Source organism: Microcaecilia unicolor, chromosome 9 (assembly GCF_901765095.1).
Source record: "Microcaecilia unicolor chromosome 9, aMicUni1.1, whole genome shotgun sequence".
Classification (NCBI taxonomy): domain Eukaryota; kingdom Metazoa; phylum Chordata; class Amphibia; order Gymnophiona; family Siphonopidae; genus Microcaecilia; species Microcaecilia unicolor.
The window spans coordinates 139,145,322-139,165,766 of NC_044039.1; the positions used below are offsets into that span (position 1 = coordinate 139,145,322).

At 44.5% G+C, this 20,445-nt stretch overlaps 1 protein-coding gene across 1 annotated transcript in view; it reads right to left on the reverse strand.

The window, feature by feature from the left end:
• Nucleotides 1–20,445, reverse strand: part of TTBK2 (tau tubulin kinase 2) — a 237,559-nt gene that overhangs the window by 47,216 nt on the left and 169,898 nt on the right. Inside the window, 1 exon segment of the mRNA XM_030214295.1 lies at nt 12,521–12,737. Within this exon segment, the coding sequence (XP_030070155.1) occupies nt 12,521–12,737 (217 nt within the window).

Consider the following 20,445-nt stretch of genomic DNA (forward strand, 5'->3'; position numbering starts at 1 on the left):
CGACCCAACATAAATGCCTCAACTCAGCAACACAGCAAAACCAAAGATCGTATTGGACACTATATAACCTCCCCCATCTTCGACCCACAACTTGCCTGAAACTTACCTACCTTATCCGCCCTTAACATCACATTGTATTTGTCTACCTCATTCAACCTTAACATCACACTGTATTTGTTCTTCTACCGGACTTGGCGAAAGCCTTTACGGTACTATGTAAGCCACATTGAGCCTGCAAATAGGTGGGAAAATGTGGGATACAAATGTAACACAAATAAATTTAACCATACCTTCTGCTTTCTGTCCAACAACCAATTCCTAATCCACAACAGAACACTACTTCCTATCAAATGACTTTAGTTTTCTCAGGGATCTCATGAGGAACTTTGTCAAAAGCTTTCTGAAAATCTAGATACACTAGATCAACCAGCTCACCTTTATCAACATCTTAAAAGCAGCACACTCGCCACCTTTACCCTACCAAATCATATACAAAACCCTGCTCCTAGTATATAAAAACCACTATCTTTCTCACCTACTGACCCCCCCCCCAGAGAACGTTGAGATCATCTACCCACAACTGTTTTATAGTTCCCTCATTCTGTGAAATTTTTCATGAGCATACTTGGAAGGCGATTTTCTCAGTACAGGGACCTGAGAACTGGAACAAATTACAACTCCTCCATGAACAAAAATAACTCCAGGATTTTAAAACTGACCTGAAAACCTCTTTTACAAGATGCATATACTTGATGCTTCCTTTCCTAGAAATGGTTCTGAAAGACTTCCCTCCTCTGTCCTATTACGATTGTAGTTCTATCCCCTTGTTCCTTTAGTCATGTTTTCTCCCCTTTTATTTCCTCATTTTCTCTACTTTTAGCCTGTAAGCCATCTAGATGTAACTCACAATTGGTGGGATAGCAAGCCCTGAATAAACTTGGAAACTTTACCTCTCCAGCACGCTCCCAATGTTACATTTATCCAATCAATATCAGGATAACTGAAATCACCTATTATCATTATCCACTGTGTTAGTCTCTCTAATTTCCGTAAACATTTTTAAATCTGTCTGTTCATTCTGGCCAGGTGGACAATAATATACTTCTATCACTATCCTTTTTTTCTTTGCACATGGAATTCTGTCCATAAGGATTCCAAGGTGTATTTTGTGCCATGCAGAATTTTAGTCTATTTGATTCAAGGTACTCTAACATATAACATTACCCCTCCACAAATCTGATCCACCTTATCAATGTGATATAATTGTACCCATAGGCACCGACTCCGTGGGTGCTGTGGGTGCTTGAGCACCCCAATATTTTTAACCCGCCGTCAGAAATTCTGGTTCCGGTTCCAACCCCAGCCCGACCCTGCCCACCCTCTTCTCCCTCAATAGTCCTCCATCCTCGCCTTCCAGCTGCCTAGAAGTTAAAACTCATTTTACCTCAGGTCCCGGGCAGCAGTGAAAGGCGAGCAAGCTCGCCTTCAGCCTTCCCTTCTCTCTCAGCTCTGGTCCCACCTTCGCAGAAACAGGAAATGAGGGAGGAACCACAGCTGAGAGAGAAGGGAAGGCTGAAGGCGAGCCTGCTCGCCTTTCACTGCTGCCGGGACCCAAGGTAAAATGAGTTTTAAATTCTGTGCAGCAAGAAGGCGAGGACGGAGGGTTGTTGTGGGAGAAGAGGTCGGGCTGGTGTTGGGACTGGAACTCGGGAGGGGGGGGCTGAAAAGGGGCAGGTGGTGACGTTTGGGGCGAGTTACTGGACATGGAGGGGAGTGGAGGGGAGGGCAGGGGAGAGAGGAGAAATCGCTGGACATGGATGGATGGAGGGGAGAGAGGAGAATTGCTGGATATGGGTGGAGGAGAGCACAGGGGAGAGAGGAGACTTTCTGCACATGGATGGATGGAGGGGAGAGAGGAGACTTTCTGCACATGGATGGATGGAGGGAGGGAAGAGAGGAGACTTGCTGGACATGAATGAGAGGGGAGGGCAGGGGAGAGAGAAGAAATCGCTGGACATGGAGGGGAGGGCAGGGGAGAGAGGAGAATTGCTGGATATGGATGGAGGAGAGGGCAGGGAGAGGAGAGTTGCTGGACATGAATGGAGGGCAGGGCAGGAGAAATGCTGGACATGTATGGAGGAGAGGGAAGACGGGAAGGAGATGCACATGGATGGAGGGCAGGGGAGAAAGGAGAAATGATGGACTGGCCATGGAGTGGAGGAAAGAAAGGAAGTAGATGCACATGGAGGGGAGAGGAGAAATGCTGGACATGGATAGAGGGAAGGAAAGACAGAGGAGGAGATGGACATGGATGGAGGGGAGAGAGGACAAATGCTAGACATGGATGGAGGAGAGGGAAGAGAGAGGAAGTGAGATGAACATGGATGGAGGGGCGAAGAGAGAAGATAAATGCTGGAAATGAATGGAGGGGGTAGAGGAAAAATGCTGGACATGGATGGAGGAGAGAGGAAGGAGATGCATATGGATGGAGGGGAGGGAAGAAAGAGGAAGGAGATGCATAGTGACTGAGATGAGAGACAGGGAAAAGAGGAGAAAAACTACACATGGAGAAAATAGACACTGGATGGAAAGGGGAGAGAGAGGGTGCAGACGCTGGGTGGAAATGGGGGAGAGTTAAGATCGAGGAAAGAAGAAACAAGAGACTGAGACCAACACAATTAGAAACAGTAAACGGCCAGACAACAAAGGTAGGAAAAAAATAAATTTTATTTTTAATTTAGTGTAAAGTAGTGTGGTAGCTTTGTTAATAAATACAGACAATGGAAATAAGGTAATATCTTTTTTGGACTAATTTTAATACATTTTTGACTAATGTTTGGAGACCAAACCCTCCTTTCCCATGTTAGAACAGAATACCGTAACAGTAGTATACTGTCCTGACCTGAGGAAAGAAGTTTAGGCCTCTGAAAGATAACTGAAAAATGTATTTAGTCCAATGAAATGATATCATATTTTCCATTTTTTGTTTCATTTGTATTTGTTAACCTATAGTATAGTGATTGAAATATGTCAGTTTTTGAAATTTGTATCTCCTTATATTTGCACAGTACAGGGGGACTGAGGGGCAGGACTGTTCAGGGAAGAAGTCCTGGTGCAGGTTGCAGGCAGCCTTTGAGTGGCGCTGGCGCTGCCACTGCCCAGGTGAAGACTGCAGCAGACAGGATGTTAAGGTATGGGGGGGGGGGGATGCACCACCTGTAAAAATAAAAAAATTCAGCACCCCAATCATTTTGAAAAGTTGGCTCCTATGATTGTACCCTGGTATGACAGTGTCCCATTGGTTATCTTCCACCAGGCCTTACAGATGCCTATTATATCTACCTTTTTCATTTAGTGCAATATATTCTAAACTCCTCCATCTTATTTTTTTAGGCTTCTAGCATTTGCATACAGACATTTCAAACAATGTTTTTTATTCCTATTAACTAACTGTTCAGCAGTTGACAGTGATAATTTGCAATCTTTCAAGTTTGTCTGCTTTGTATGGCCTTTATTGCAATTTCACTATTGGGATGCCTAACCTTCCCTGTTATGGTGATATCTTTCAAAGATACTGTGACAGAACAGTGGGTTCCTAAGTCTGTGAAGTTATTTTTACTGATGACACGTATTTCTCCTAATTAGCCAGCAGATTATGCTTGTTTTGTGTTTTAAAGCTGATGAGAAAAAAACTCTCTCTTTTACAGTTTAAACTTGTAAAAAGGCAATTTGATGTACCATTGGCCAGATACTTTGAAAGTTGGTGCTCTAGGCTTTAATTGGCCCTGGAGTTCAAATCTAGCCAGGAGGTACAGGATTTTCCCCAGTCTCAGTCAGGGAGTGGAGAAAGCTCTCTTTACTGGCGCCCTGTGAGCAGTTATATTTCCTGAACTTCCCAGGTACTACTCAGGTAATAAACAAATGTTTAGATATGTTTTATAATTGATTCATATTCAGTTACCTGTTATTGTTTGCTGATTTTACCTTTTTCTGTTCACTGTTCAAGTTCTATGATAATAAACTTATAGTTTATTAGCTCTGTTGCCCTGGAGTAAGAATCTTGGTGGTTTGTGTTTTGGGTCTGTGAGTGCTTTCTGAGAACAGTGGGAACCCTGGGAGGGTGGCCCCAGTGTCCTACAAACTACAGGGGAATAGCTTATGGGTGGGAGACTTGCCCAGAGGCAAGTGGAACCTAATTCATGGGGTGGAGGGTTGGTTAGTATAGAGCATGTGCCCAGGTGCAGGCAGGCCTGAGAAGTCCTGGGGACAGATTCTCTAGGTGGCCGCGGGGTTAGCTCCAAGTGGGTGCTAGGCGTTTTGTGACAGACCCCTTGTTCCAGACAATGTGTTTTTGAACAACTGTTGGCCTTCCCCCAGTTTCTATATTAAAAGCTGCTCTCTCTCCATTTTATATGTTGATGCCAGCAATCTGGTTCTGTTGTGGGGAGAATGGAAGGGACCCCACAGTATGGAGCCTGGAAGAACTAGAAAGCTAGATATCAGAGAGTTAGGGTTCAGCAGGGGCTAAGGAACAAATGGAACATTCTGTCAGAAATATAATAAAGTTTCTCCGTAGCTGGAGCTCGTTACCTTGGAGGGGTATATGCTGTAAATGTATAGCTACAGAAATTAATCCACTAAACCAAATGTTCTAGCCTAGAACATAAAAAGAGAACACAGCAAATTCTATGTAGCTTTGCCAAGACAGAAGTATGTGAGCTAAAAAGATATGATGTACCTATTGTAAAAGTTAAGACTCTGAGAAAGTAAGTTGCATAGCTTGCCATCATGTCAATGAATGAACCTATATTTTGAAACTTGCTAATAAAAGACAGCTTAACTAAAAGAGGGAGAGAGACTTATCTTACACGGCTGCTGGATTTTGCAGCTGTAATAACCTCTCCTAAAGCCTGGCTTTTAGCTAATTATTCACTTGCAATCTGTGTTGTGTTTTATTTCCCGAACACACCTTGAGCTCTGAAATCTAAGAGCCAAGGTAAAGGCAAGGAGTCCCCAGGTTCTACCAGTTATCAGTTTAGTGCCATTTTTGTCAGATGAGTCTGTGGAAGAGACACTGGGCCCTACCATTGGGGGGGGGGGGGGGGGGGGGGGGGAGGGTAAATATGTGAATATGAGAAAAACATTAAGAAAAGAAGCGTCAGACATAGTATGATGAATGGAAAATGAGATTGCTAGCAAACCTGAGAGTTTTGGTAACAAAAGTATTAAGGGGGCAAGGCTGCTAAGTCTCATTTAGAAGTACAGTCAATCCCCACTGCTCTGCCTGCTTATGACGATGAAATGTGTATTTGGCAGTGGGACACTGTTCGTCCATCAGCCCAGCCTGTACCTCCTCCTCGTCTATAATCAGATAGGACCATGGGTTTTCGTTGTTAAACGAACATAATAAGAAATTGTTACACAGGATAATTAGTGAAGCCACAGGTAAAGGTAGCCGTCCAATCAGTGTAATGATGAAGAATCATGGCAAGGGAGCACTTTTTCCCAGATTTTATGCTGGTGGCAAGAGACCGCACAAGAAAGGTATAAACTAGCCCCGGGAGCAAACATCAACACACCCCCCCCCCCCCCCCCCGACCTCAATGGTCCTCCTGTTTACAAGAAGTAGACCAGCTAGTCAGTGCTGTTCTGTCTGGTGCTACAATGGTGAAACCGAAACAAAAAGATGACACTGAATTTTAATTAACACACAATCCCACACAGGTAGACATGAGCCACATTGAGCCCGCATAAGCTGGGAAAATGTGGGATACAAGTGGACCAATAAATAAATAAATGAACCAGTTGTTGAATACTTTGCTTTTGCAGATAAATTCAGTTATTGTAAAAGAAAGATAGAGGATGATTTCTGTGAAAGCATATCCCGATTTGCAAAACAAAAAAAAAAACCATCCACCTCAAACTGAATTTAAAGGGTTTACAAACTTGAATTGGATCTAAAGAACTGCTGGGCGGGAAACAATCTGATTTATGGGTGGTGTATTTGTATGAGTGGGTGTGGTACCTTGAGTTGCAAATATTGCATATTATTCATCAAATCTGCTTGTCTCTGACAGATAGAGTTTTTGTTTTGTTTCTAGGGCTGATAAGAGCCAGACAGATTTGTAAATTGCAGAGATTGCTTGAAAAGAAAACAGGGTCTTCTATCTTTCTGGTCATTTAAGTTTCAATAATTGGGATTATGCAACCTGTAGTTTTATTTTCTTTTGGGATTTATTTACTGAGTGACAGTACTACTTAATGCAATTTCTGTGACCTTTCCCCTAGTTTTAAATCTGGTAATGGAGTGAATGTTGACATTTGTTCCGGTCCTTTTTCCTCTTCCCTTGACTGCAACAAGTGAATAGGAAGAAGGGGGTGGGGCTGACACCACCACAGAAATATCCGGGAATGCTATAGCTCCACCTAAGGGTCACATCGGCTGCTACTTCGGCATCCAACACCAGCCCTCGCTTCACAGATGCATCTCTATTTCCAGGTCAGAATGAAACCTTGCATATCTTTGGGGTTAGAGTTGCATCAAAGACACAGGGCGTGGGGGTCTCACTCTCCAAGTGATGCACCCAAGTCCAAAGAACCAGCAACATGAACAACAAAGTTGGAGACTGACTGCTGTACCAGTGAAAGGGTGTGGCTCGATTCAGATGGGTAAATCTGGGTTTTACCCTTACGCTTCACCATGATCTCCTGGTATGAAACAAGCAGCAAACCCAGAGCTTGGTGTCCTATTTCTGCTTGGTGTCCTTGACTCCTCCCTCTTACTTATTTACAACCTCCTGGTTTACTTAAAGATCTAACCAAATGTGCTCCCATACCCTGTTTTTTTTTTCTTTTTGCTGGCAAGACCTACTTACTTGAGAAAGGTGCTATATTTGTCTGGATAGAGTTCTACAGTGCATGCACTCAAAGTTGCACACTTGACTGTGTTGCTCTGATAATGGGCAGGTTCAGCAATACTATGTTAAATGGGAGTTTGCTGTGCAGTGGGTAATACGGACCTGAAACTTTTATGCTACCACCACAGTGTTTAGCATGCCATTGTTACCTATAGGTCACTAATGGTTTCCATGGCAGATTGAGGGTTGAGTATCTCTCTATGTTTCTCATCTACCCAGCCCAGTCACTGTATGCTCCAGAGTTGCACTTATCTGAGAAACTGCACTGACAGATTTGCATGAAATGTATTAGCAACCACCTAGAGTTGAGATGTCCATTGTCATCTGCTGGTGTTATTCCATGATCTTTCAAAGGTGACTAAAGTCATCAGAAACAAAAAATAAAAAAACGGGGTTTTACTGAATTCTGTTAGAGCAAACAATTTGTAATACAACAGCCAAACCCCACCCTTTTATGTGAAAAAAATTAAGTTACTAGAAATTAAACGTAGCTTTTTAAGACTGCTTATGGAACCAATGACATGAAAAAAATCAGTCATTTTCAATGTTTTTGATAGTTATGCTTCACTTTTGATTTGAGCATATTTATACACACATTGGGAGTACCGATAATGTTGTGAAGGTACCTGCCTATTGACAAGGGCAACATTTGTGGTTACCACCTGGTGGCAGGTTTAGGTCATTATTGTGACATTCACCCTATCCCCTCTTATTTAGAGGGTGAACAGGAAGGGATACTGATGACTCCCTAAAACTTAATATTAATATTTACATTTACTGTAGTTTTTGACATTTTATTAAATCTCGTCAAAATCCATAGGGTTACTCTTTTTGATTGGTTTTATTGCTGGGAGTTTTCCCTGATTGGGTTTTGGATATTTTTGAAAATTTTTTATTACAAAATACAGGTTTCAGTTTAAATTAAATGACTGATTCATAGAACTCTGTATGATCATACATCTCCTTACTTTGCATCAATGATCATACCCTATACCAGTGGTTCCCAAACCTGGTCCTGGAGGCACCACAGCCTGTCAGGTTTTCAGGATGTCCACAATGAATATTCATGAGGGAGATTTGCATGCAGTGGAGGCAGTGCATGCAAATCTCTCATGAATATTCATTGTGGATATCCTGAAAACCTGACTTGCTGGGGTGCCTCCAGGACCAGGTTTGGGAACCACTGCCCTATATCCTAGGGAGAACATTAAGATCAGCTTTTGCTCATAGATTGATTTTACTTTCGCTGGCACACGTATGATGAGACACCACACAGGAGAGGGTATTTTTTTGGATGGCACTTATTTTAAGGAAAAAATTGCTAATTTTAATTTTTAGTGAGTGTCCATTTAAGAAATTTAAATCTTTGATGAAGACTTATTATTTTACATTGAAATTTAAGGTTGAAACAATTTTTATTGAACATATCAAATACAAAGAAATGCAAGCCAAAATCAATACACAGACTGTGTTCAATATTTAACTTATTCATACCCTGACCCCCTCTCAAGTTAAAAACGGCAACATAGTACCATGTATTGTAACTAACATTAGGAAAACGTACAACCGTGTATGTGGAATACCTCTGGCTGTCTACGGTTGATTGCAAAAGAACAAGCTAATAAGGGGGAGGGGGGTGCTTTTGTTCTTATAGCATCCCCCAGTGTGTGTAGCACAGCCAGAGAATTAGTCAAAGTCTTCCTCCCTCCCCGTCTTATACCTATTATCACACAAGCGTAAAACATCCCAACCAAATCCCAGTGTATCCATTCCAGGGTTTACTGCCTATAATAAATCCTTCTCCTACTCTGTGCAAACTCCCTAGAAGCAATCCTTACACAAATGATGCTGATGGATATATATCAACATGGTTAGACCTTGACACTCGTGCACCCAAATAGTCCGTAACAAGCTTCTCAGAGTAATAGTCTAATTTATCTGGAATGTGTGGGGTCCGAAGAGAGCATGTGAGAGGATAACCCCTAATCCCACCCCATACCGACTGAGCCCCTCCTCCCCCAAAAAAGGATCGTTATAAGGGACCACGTAAAGCATGTCCCCCCATCGCCTTATGTATGCCGAGATCCTCCTCCCCCCGCCCCAATCACTTCAAGACAAATCAATGCAAAACAATAAGCTTCCTCCATGGGAAATCTACTGAGATTCGGGGTTGTAGATTCTCAAAAGAATTTAAAACAAGGCTGCGTGCTTTATGAGGCAAGGACTAGAGATAACTATCCCAAGTAGCCAAGAACATTTGTTTTCTCTTGTAGGAAGAGCAGGCGTATTGCTGTTCCAATAAAATCAAAACGTGGAACCTATTTCTCCATTGCCAAAAAGAAGGGGTTTCGGCACTGACCCACACTCCTAAGATAATTCGTTTACCCAGTAACCCCGCCTTGCGGATCAGAAGCTTAGAAAATGGTTATGGGATCCAAGGTCTTCATATTTATCCAGGAGGAGACCAGCCGACGTCACCTTTATTGGCCGTCTGCATAATGTCTCCAAGTATTGTATTGTTTGCTGCCAAAAAGATTGAATGGTCCCACAGTTTCAAAATGCATGAATAAAAGAGTTAACCTCATGATGACACTTCTGATATATAGGGGATTCCTTCGTTAAGCAGAAACAATGAAATTCTGATTTAATAGTATGAGAGAACAGAAGATAGATAGGGATTTTAGTTTTTAAATGCAAGTAATATTGACTCCAGTCTGCTTTTTTGATCAATTCACCATTAAGGAGGTGTATAGCTGATGGGTGAATCATGTACTGTAAGCCTAGAAGTAAAATCTGATTGGCTAACCTTATGCTCTATTAAAATTTAATATACCAACTTTCTTGAAGCCACAACAAAGCAGTGTACAATCCAAAAAACAATGAGAAAGTCAGAAAAGAACACCACTATAAGACATGAAAGAAAAATTGAGAAGCACTAAGCATCATAATTTATGATGTGCAGACACACAAATTCTATCATCCATAGAGGTAATCAGTCAGTCATAAATAGATAAACATCCAATCAAATCTCCAGGCCTAAACAGGGAAGGACCATCTTATTAGGGTGACTGTCACACTCCCAATCTATCACCAAAGGCCTCCAGAAACAAAATGGTCTTTAAAGAAGCTTTTGTTTTGGGAAGGAATCTTTGAGGGAAAAGGTAATGCTATATAGTAAAAGGCACTCTGTCTAGTGGAATCAAGCCTTGCCTGGTATAGCGAACATGCAGGTAGGTGACTGTCATTCATTCAAAGAACATAAGAATCTAGAAGGACAGTAGATAGAAACAGAAGATGAGAAGGAGAAATCCACTTAGGCAAAACCGTAAAAGTAAAAAAACTATAATGAATAGGATATAGGTAAGAAATGGTGACAAATAGAGAGGTAATGTCATCAGTAAAAAGTTGGCATCTATAAAAGCAGTTGGCTGCGATTTTGTTAGTCATGAAGAATTGAGTGATGAGCAACTCCAAATAAGTACTTGTGAACAGATTTTAAATTCTGTTATTTGCAAATGATTTTTTTTGGAGTTCCCATTTAGAGGAAGAGAATTTTGAGATTGGGAGAGCATTATTAGTTGTAGTGACACACCAGTACAGTACAAGTTCAAAAGGTGATGTTTATGAAATTAATAAATGATAATGAAATATAATTAAATGCAATAAGGAGTCAAAAATGTTTAAAATAACATATTAAAAATTAAAAAGGGAGACTGAAAATATGTAATATTTCTTGGTCTGCTTTTCGTAGAGATTGTGAATAGTTGCTAAAACTGACTCCATGATGAAGCCTGGTAACAAAAGGGAAGGCTTCTGCTGGGCAACAGTATTAAGATACATTTTTGAAAAATAAAAATTAATAAAAATCACAGTTGAATTAAGAAAATGGGAGGTTTTAGACATATAGTTGAAATGAACTAAAACCTTAGTGCAGCAATTGTTGGGCAATAAGAGTCTTCTTTAGTCTTTTTCCCGCAAAACAGCTAAAATGAAGATATTATTCCAGTTCTTCTTGTTATCTGGTTGCATAGCTAACAGTTAATGCCATTTATTTTTGGATTAAAAAAAAAAAACAAATGCAGTTCAACATAAAAAAGTAATGAAAGGCTGGATAGGAGAACTGGCATTCTCTGTATACAACAGACAAAGAGGCATGGCAATACTAACAAATAGAAGAAATACTACTGACATACATAAGCAAACACTGAATTCTAAGGGAAGGATTATTATAATAGGTCATACATACATTAAACACTGTATAAGCTATTAAGTGTAAAGCAGGAGCATAGCCAGATAGCAAATTTAGGGTGGGCCTGAGCCCAAAGAGGGTAGGGGTCCGAGAGCTCATCTCTTCCCCACCCTCCTCGGCCCCCCCTCCGGTTCTCTCCCCCCTCCCAAATCAAACCTTACCTGATCTGATCCGCAAGCCCCACCAGCCGAACATCTCGTCCCGACAAAAGGAACACTTACACCCTGTGCACCCAGTGGTAGTGTTCCAGAGCCGCTGACATGGCCAGCCTCTGTGCATGCGAAAGGGGTGGGGGCAGCAGCAGCTCAACAACACTGCTCGCTGCACAAGATGTAAGTGTTCTTTCTGACGGGAGGAGATGATCTGCAAGTTGGAACTGTGGATACCTGTCAGCCATGCCTACGGAGCACTGATTTCGGGTTGGCCTGATGGCTATACCACAGATGTAAAGATGATCTGGATCAGCAGTATATAAAACATATGAAATAAAATAGGTTTTTTTGTAGGAGCAGAAATTATTATGTTATGTTCATGCACCAAATAAAACAGTTGCCTATCTGCAATGGGTGTACTCCACAGAAATCAGGACAAAAAACACACAAGTGGGTGATATCATCTGACAGTTATGGAACAGATTAAATCTCTGAGCTAAGGTGGTACTATAAAATGTTGGTGCATCTGTGCCCCTTCCAACGAATTGCTCCTCTGTGGATTTACTTTAATCCGCATGAACCCCTGGGGAGACAGGAGTGCTTGTGTGTCCAATTTATCCTGTTTTTATGGATATCATCTATCACAAGTAAGCAGCTTTGCTTTCTCACTTGCCAAGCAGGATAAATTAGTTACACAAGTAGGTTCTCCCAAGCTGAGGATTCCATAAGTGTCTGGGGACTGATTCCATAATTCTAGAACAGGTTTCAGTGGGTCTACAGGGGAGGGGCTTTCTGGATCTTGGGTTGGGAGTAATTTTAGAGTTAGGGGGCAGGACTACCTCTGCAGGAAAATGATGATGTACTAAGGAGGAGAGATATTTGGTTGCAGATTTCATCTACGTCTCTCAGAGCTAACTGCCCATCTAAGGACAATGTTGGGGGGGGGGGGGGGCAGGGGGATGCAGGCGCATGTTGTCATGGCTTTCTCAACACAAAGAGAGATTTCATTAAAATTTGCCTTTTAGTAATCTCATCTTTGGGGGCAGGGGATACTAAAGTGGACTATAAATGCATGTTACAGTATATTTTGAATACTCTTTAGAAACTGTTAATTCATTATAAAGTGTACTAAAAGTAAGTGCAGTTTCATGTATGACATGCTGCCTTCAGATTAATTATGGAAGGGTTTCATATTTGCATACCTTACAGATTCCTAATTTAATCTTGTTCCTGTTGGCATCCATCTCCTCCCAGACATCCTTCTCCTGAGAATGTTGATGCCCTGGTGACCCAGGCATCTTCTCTGGAGTGACAGCGGCTGGGATTCCATTGTCTCCATCACTAAGCTGTTCATCTGGAAACACTTCATCTGTATTCTCTCGCAGCAAATCTCCTGGGATTGGGGTGGCATTGGCAATTCTACAAAGGGAGATATATCACAAGTATCAGGTAAAGCCATGTTCAGATTAGATATATAAATCTGTTGTCTTAAATTGGGTGACAAGTATTTAAATCACTTCATATGACTATGTCAATTCCCAGAGCAGCATCTAGGAAAATGTGTACAAGATATTGGGGTTACATATGGTGACATTAAATGTATGCAGCAGTTTGTTTTATGTATTTGCTAGCACAAAACACATGCTCAAAAAGTGCTAGACAAAGAAAATTCTGACTTCACTAGATATCGTGCTATCAAGAATTTTTTTTTTAGGTGTAACAATTTTATTGAACAAAGAAAGCAACAATCGAAGCATCAAACTGTTTTGGGATCTTGCCAGGTACTTGTAACCTAGATTGGCCAATGCTGGAAACAGGAGGGCTTGATGGACCTTCGGTCTGTCCCAGTATGGCAATTCTTATGTTCTTAAGACTGAGGAGTGAATTCCTGGGGTGAAATCCAAATTCCCCTCTAAGGGTAAAAAATCAGTATTGATGGGCATCTTGTGCCAATATCTGAGTAACGCCTACCAGGCTACCCTTGTAGATTTAAGTACAATGAAGATACATACCTGTAGCAGGTATTCTCCGAGGACAGCAGGCTGAATATTGTCACTGATGGGTCGTCGTTTGCGACGGCCCCAGGAGACCGGAACTTTCCTCAAAGAATAGAACTTTCGGGAACGCGACGTCGCGTGGAAACAGACACACTGCACATGCGCGAGGGGCTTCCTGCCAGCGACGCGAGCGTGTCACATTCAGTTAGTAAAAAGCAAAAAAATATATAGACAGAGAAAACAACTCCAAAGGGGAGGAGGGTGGGTTGTGACAATATTCAGCCTGGTGTCCTCTGAGAATACCCGCTACAGGTATGCATCTTCATTTTCTCCGAGGACAAGCAGGCTGAATATGGTCACTGATGGGGTATCCCTAGCCCCCAGGCTCACTCAAAACAATAAACATTGGTCAATTGGGCCTCGCAATGGCGAGGACATAACAAGGATTGACCTGAAACTATAAACAACTAACTGAGAGTGCAGCCTGAACAGAACATAAATGGGCCTAGGAGGGTGGAGTTGGATTCTAAACCCCAAACAGATTCTGCAGCACCGACTGCCCAAACCGACTGTCATGTCGGGTATCCTGCTGAAGGCAGTAGTGGGATGTGAATGTGTGGACTGATGACCACGTTGCAGCCTTGCAAATCTCCTCAATGGAGGCTGACTTCAAATGAGCCACTGACGCAGCCATGGCTCTAACATTGTGAGCCGTGACATGGCCCTCCAATATCAGCCCAGCTTGGGCATAAGTGAAGGAAATGCAATCTGCTAGCCAATTTGAGATGGTGCGTTTTCCGATGGCAACTCCCCTCCTGTTGGGATAGAAAGAAACAAACAAACAATTGGGCAGACTGTCTGTAGGGCTTTGTCCGCTCCACGTAAAAGGCCAATGCTCTCTTACAGTCCAAGGTGTGCAACTTGTCCTCACCAGGCTGAGTATGTGGACTGGGAAAAAATGTTGGCAAGACAATTGATTGGTTCAGATGGAACTCTGACACCACCTTCGGCAAGAACTTAGGGTGAGTGAGGAGGACTACCCTATGATGAAATTTGAGATAAGGTGCATGGACTACCAAGGCTTGGAGCTCACTGACTCTATGAGTTGAAGTAACAGCCACCAAGAAAATGACCTTTCAGGTCAAGTACTTCAGATGGCAGGAATTCAGTGGCTCAAAAGGAGGCTTCATCAGCTGGGTGAGAACGACGTTGAGATCCCATGACACTGGTGGAGGTTTGATAGAGGGCTTTGACAAAAGCAAACCTCTCATGAAGCGAACAACTAAAGGCTGTCCAGAGATAGGCTGACCCTCTACACGTTGATGATAAGCACTAATAGCAATAAGGTGAACTCTTACGGAGTTGGTCTTAAGACCAGACTCTGATAAGTGTAGAAGGTATTCAAGCAGGGTCCGTGTAGGACAAGAAAAGGGATCTAGGGCCTTGCTGTCACACCAGATGGCAAACCTCCTCCATTTAAAAGAATAACACTTGTTCGTGGAATCTTTCCTGGAAGCAAGCAAGGCTCAGGAGACATCCTCAGAAAGGCCTAAAGAGGCAACTTCTAAGTTCTCAACATCCAGGCCGTGAGAACCAGGTTGGGATGTAGAAGCAACCCCCTCGTTCTGAGTGATGAGGGTCGGAAAACAGTCCAATCTCCACGGTTCTTCGGAGGACAACTCCAGAAGAAGAGGAAACCAGATCTGATGGGGCCAGAAAGGTGCAATCAGAATCATGGTTCCACGGTCTTGCCTGAGTTTCAGCAGAGTTTTCCCTACTAGAGGTATAGGAGGATATGCATACAGAAGGCCTGTGCCCCAATGAAGAAGAAAAGCATCTGATGCTAGTCTGCCGTGGGCCTGGAGTCTGGAACAGAACTGAGGGACTTTGTAATTGGTCTGAGTGGCAAAAAGAACCAACGAGGGGGTGCCCCACGCTCGGAAGGTCTTGTGGACAACGTCCATGTTTAGTGACCACTCGTGAGGTTGCATTATCCTGCACAGTCTGTCGGCCAGACTGTTGTTTACGCCTGCCAGATACGTGGCCTGGAGAAACATGCCGTGGCTGTGAGCCCAAAGCCACATCCTGACGGCTTCCTGACACAGAGGGCGAGATCCGGTGCCCCCGATTGTCTGTCTGAATTAGAATGACTTTATTAGACAGCTGATCTCTGAAAGCCTTGAGAGCGTTCCAGATCGCTCGTAATTCCAGGAAGTTGATCTGAAAATCCTTCTCCTGAAAGGACCAAACTCCCTGAGCGTGAAGCCCATCTACATGAGCTCCCCACCCCAGGAGGGATGCATCCGTCGTCAGCACTTTTAGTGGCTGAGGAATTTGGAATGGAAGTCCTAAGGTCAGATTGGATCGAATGGTCCACCACTGAAGGGAACTGCAAAGTTTGGTGGAGAGATGGATTGGCACCACTGGGAAGCTAGGGTCCATTCAGCTGATCTCATATGTAGGCGTGTCATGGGAGTCATGTGAACTGTGGAGGCCATGTGCCCTAAAAGTCTCAACATCTGTCGAGCTGTGATCTGTTGAGATGCCCAAGCCAAGGACACTAGGGCCAGAAGATTGTCTGCCCTTGACTGGGGAAGATAAGCTCAAGACGTCCGTGTATCCAACAGAGCTCTAATGAACTCCAATTTCTGCACTGGAACAAGATGGGACTTGGGATAATTTATTACAAACCCCAGTAGCTCCAGCAGTTGAATAGTCATCCGCATGGACCATAGAGCCCCTGCTTCCGAAGTATTCTTCACCAGCCAATCGTCGAGATAAGGGAACACATGCACTCCCAGTCTGCGTAGCGATGCTGCGACAACTGCCAAGCACTTTGTGAAGACCCTGGGTGCAGATGCTAGGCCTAAGGGCAGTACACAGTACTGAAAGTGCCGAGTTCCCAGCCGAAATCGAAGATACTTCCTGTGAGCTGGGAGTATCGAGATGTGTGTATAGGCATCCTTTAAGTCCAGAGAGCATAGCCAATCGTTTTCCTGAATCATGGGAAGAAGGGTGCCCAGGGAAACCATCCTGAACTTTTCTCTGACCAGATATTTGTTCAGGGCCCTTAGGTCTAGGATGGGACGCACCCCCCCCCCCCCCATTTTCTTTGGCACAAGGAAGTACCTGGAATAGAATCCCAGCCTTTCTTCCCCTGGTGGAACGGATTCGACCGCACTGGCATTTAGAAGGGCGGAGAGGTCCTCTGCAAGTACCTGCTTGTGTTGGGAGCTAAAGGACTGAGCTCCCAGTGGGCAATTTGGAGGTTTGGATTCCAGATTGAGCGTGTATCCTAAACGGACTATATGAGGAACCCACTTGTCGGAGGTTATAAGAGGCCACCTTTGGTGAAAAAATATCAACCTCCCCCCGACAGGCAAGTCGCCCGGTACGGACACTTTTACTCCGGCTATGCTGCACTGGAGCCAATCAAAAGCCCATCCCTTGCTTTTGCTGGGGAGCCCTAGGGGCCTTTGGTGCACGGCGTTGACGAGAACGCGCATGCTGGGGCTGAGCCTGAACCGGCTGCCGAGAGGCAGGAGTGTACCTATGCCTATTATAGGAATAGGGAGCACTCCTCCTCCCTCCAAAAAACCTCCTGGATGAGGAGGCAGTAGAAGACATCTGGCGGGAGAGCGAATCCATGGCATCATGATGCTTTTTCATCTGATCAACCATATCCTCTACTTTCTCCCCAAAGAGATTATCCCCCCAGCAAGGAACATCCACCATTTGCTGCTGGGTCTTATGATCCAGGTCAGAGACACGCAGCCATGGGAGTCTGCACATCACTATACCTTGAGCAGCTACTCAGGATGCTACATCAAAAGTGTCATAAGACCCCCTGGCCAGGAATTTGCGACACACCTTCTGCTGCCTGACCACCTGGTGAAAAGGTTCAGCAAGCTCTGCAGAAAGTGCTTCAACTAAACTGGACAGTTGCCTCACCGTTCAGCAAGCAATGAGAAGTGCTTCAACTAAACTGGACAGTTGCCTCACCGAGTTCCGTAAGTGAATGCTCGTGTAGAGCTGGTATATTTGGATCTTGGCGGCGAGCAAAGCGGCTTGATACGTTCTCCTCCCAAAAGAATCCAAGGTCCTAGACTCTCTGCCTGGGGGCGCCGAGCCATAGTCTTGGCTCTTCTGAGTGCTCTCCATTGTCCACCACCATTGAATTGTAAGGAAGTTGGGCCTTCACCATTATAGGCTCTCCATGGACTCTGTACTGGGACTCGTACTTCTTGGGAACCACTGGATTAGAGAGAGGGCAAGACCAATTCTGCATCAGCACTTCCCGGAGTGTATTGCGCAGGGGGGCCGTTGCAACCTCTGCAGGTGGAGAAGGATAATCCAGGACCTTGAGCATCTCAGCCCTGTGCCCATCCACAACCTCCATAGGGAATGGAATGTCCCTAGACATTTCCCGCACAAAGGATGAGAAGGTAAGACTCTCAGGTGGAGACATCCTCACCTCAATCGGTGGAATAGGATTAGAAGGAAGCCCACAGGACTCCTCCTCCGAAAAGTACCTGAGGTCTTCCTTCTCTTCCCACGAACGCTCCTCTTCAGTATCAGACAGAAGCTCCCTAAGAGCAGCCGGAAACCGAGCCTGCCTCGACGTCGAGGATCGACAACCTTGTGTGTGTGGGGGGGGGGGGGGGGGGGGTGTCGAGAAGTCGACCCCTGCCTGGACTCGGGTGAATCTTCCTCCACCGACGTCGAGGGGGAGTCAACCCGGGTTGCAAGCGGCACCGAGGGTAGAGACCTCCTCACAGGTGATGGCTCAGAAGCCGTCTCTGCAGTCGGTAAAGGCGGTGCAAGCACCCCCGACACCAAGGCTGACAGACGAAGCAACCCTTCCAGAAGCTCTGAAAGAAGGGCCCAGATGCGCTTGTCGAGAGCTGCCATCGGGAAAGGCTGTGGGACTGGTGCAGGAGTCGGTGGCCGAATCTGAAGGGGCTCGAGAGGCGGTACCAGGCTGCCAGACAACCGACGCATTGGCACCTCCTGAATGGAGGGTGAGCGATCCTCCTGGCACCGACGCTTCTCAGGTGCCGACTTCCCTCGGCTCCCCGGAGCTCTCGGTACCATGCCTGGAAGGAGATCGATGATGGTGCTTCTTCGCCTTTGCTCAACGCCTGTCATCGAGACTCCTCGGTACCGACAAGGAGGACGTGGAATCCACATGCCTCCTCGGGGCCGGATCCGACAAATTTCGGTCCCGGGGGGCCTGCATAGCAGGAGGCCCCGAGATGGGTGGAGGCCCACTTGATGCCTCGCTGCTCCCAGCTCGATGCAGTCTCTCGGCAGCCATTACCTGTGCTCCCGGTGTTGCTGCTTCCCTCGACGTCGATGCCCTCGGTGCCGATGTTGATGTCGAAGGACTGGACCATTCAGAAAAAAAAGCTTTTCACGCTGAGCCTCTCGAGAAACTTGGGTCCGCTTCTTCATCAACTTGCAAAGCTTACAAGAAGCTGGAAAGTGGTCGGGCCCAAGACACTGAAGACACCACGCGTGAGGGTCGGTTCTCGAGATAGTCCGGTTGCAGCGAGTACAACGCTTGAAGCTGCTGGGAGTCATCGATGACATTGGCGGGAAAATAGCATCCACAAAATCAAAGGGCTCAAATGTGCCACCTAAAAAGGCACAAAAAAAAGGGAAAAAGACACGGCCGAGCAACCTAAAGGCGGCCGCAATAAAAAAGAAAGGAAACTTGGAAAAGTTGAGAAAAAACTAAAAAATAAGGGAAAATTGAAATTTTTAAAAAAAATATTTGAAGCAAAGTAGAATAACAAGGGAAAGGGGCGTGTAAAACACGAAAAATGGTTCTCCTGAGGCGAAAAAACAGAGTTGCATCGAACAACTCTCCTGCAGCGCAGATCAAAAGAAACTGAACGTGACACGCTCGCGTCGCCGGCGGGAAGCTCCTCGCGCATGCGCAGTGCGTCTGGGCCCACGCGACGTCGCGTTCCCAAAAGTTCTATACTTTGAGGAAAGTTCCGGTCTCCTGGGGCCGTCGTGGATGACGACCCATCAGTGACAATATTCAGCCTGCTTGTCCTCGGAGAAAACATTATTCCATAAGTCTGGAGACAAGGATGTACCTAGCGCATGTAGAAGATAGTGAGGGTGTAGTGGGCATAAAAGCCCCCTCTCCATAAGTCAGGGAGTATAATCCTCAGTCTCTAATATCCAATCTCTCAGTTGCCTAAGGAGACATGCTAAATTATACTGGTGGAGATTGGGGAGCCCCAGTCCACCCACTGCCCAGGGCCCATAAAGCAAATTCATGAACACTTTTGGCTTCCACCCTCTCCAAATGAACTTACGGATCACCCAGTTCACGGCCTTAATATCCCGCTTCAGAACCCAAGGAGGAAGCGGTTGAAGTACATATAAGCAATGCAGAAACAAGGACATACGACAAACTAATCCTGGGGTGTTGTTGGTCTTTTAAAGATCTGCCTCGCTGGAAACCTCACTTTCTGGGGTAAGCCACATTTCCTGGATTCTCTCGCTCCTCATTCCTACCTGGCTAATTCTTACCTTTGTGCTGTGGTTTTCTGAGGAATTCTGTTGAGTTTCTGTTGCCTGTTTTGTTTGATATTTACATCTCAGAAAAACTGTCAAACAAAGTGGATACCTATCTGTGTTGACACAAAGCCACTACTATCAAAACCACATTTCTATTTTAATACAAATAAAGGGAAAAGGCCTCAGAGATCCGTGGTAAAGCAGAACCCTATGGACCAGTCTGAGGTATGATAATTAAAGCAACACTCAGACTTCAATCTTTCATTAGGAAGAATTCTTATTATGGCTATCTCCTAGAAAACCGGATTCCGTTTTATTTATTTATTTATTTTTGCCGAAACAGCAGCAGGATTATTGCAGAACAATACTGATTTTTGTGAAACAATGGTGGGAAATGATAGACATGAGTGGGAACAGATTGGTGACCATTTCAAGTATGCCATAAAACTGGAGCTCAATTGTTCATCTTTGATTGAGTATTGTAAAGTTGAGAGGATCCCAAGGGGTCTGAGGATCCTAAAGCACCTCAAATTTTGAAAGACAATGAAGAATTTGCAAATTGGTGGGATAAGATTTTAAATCAGTGTTCCTTA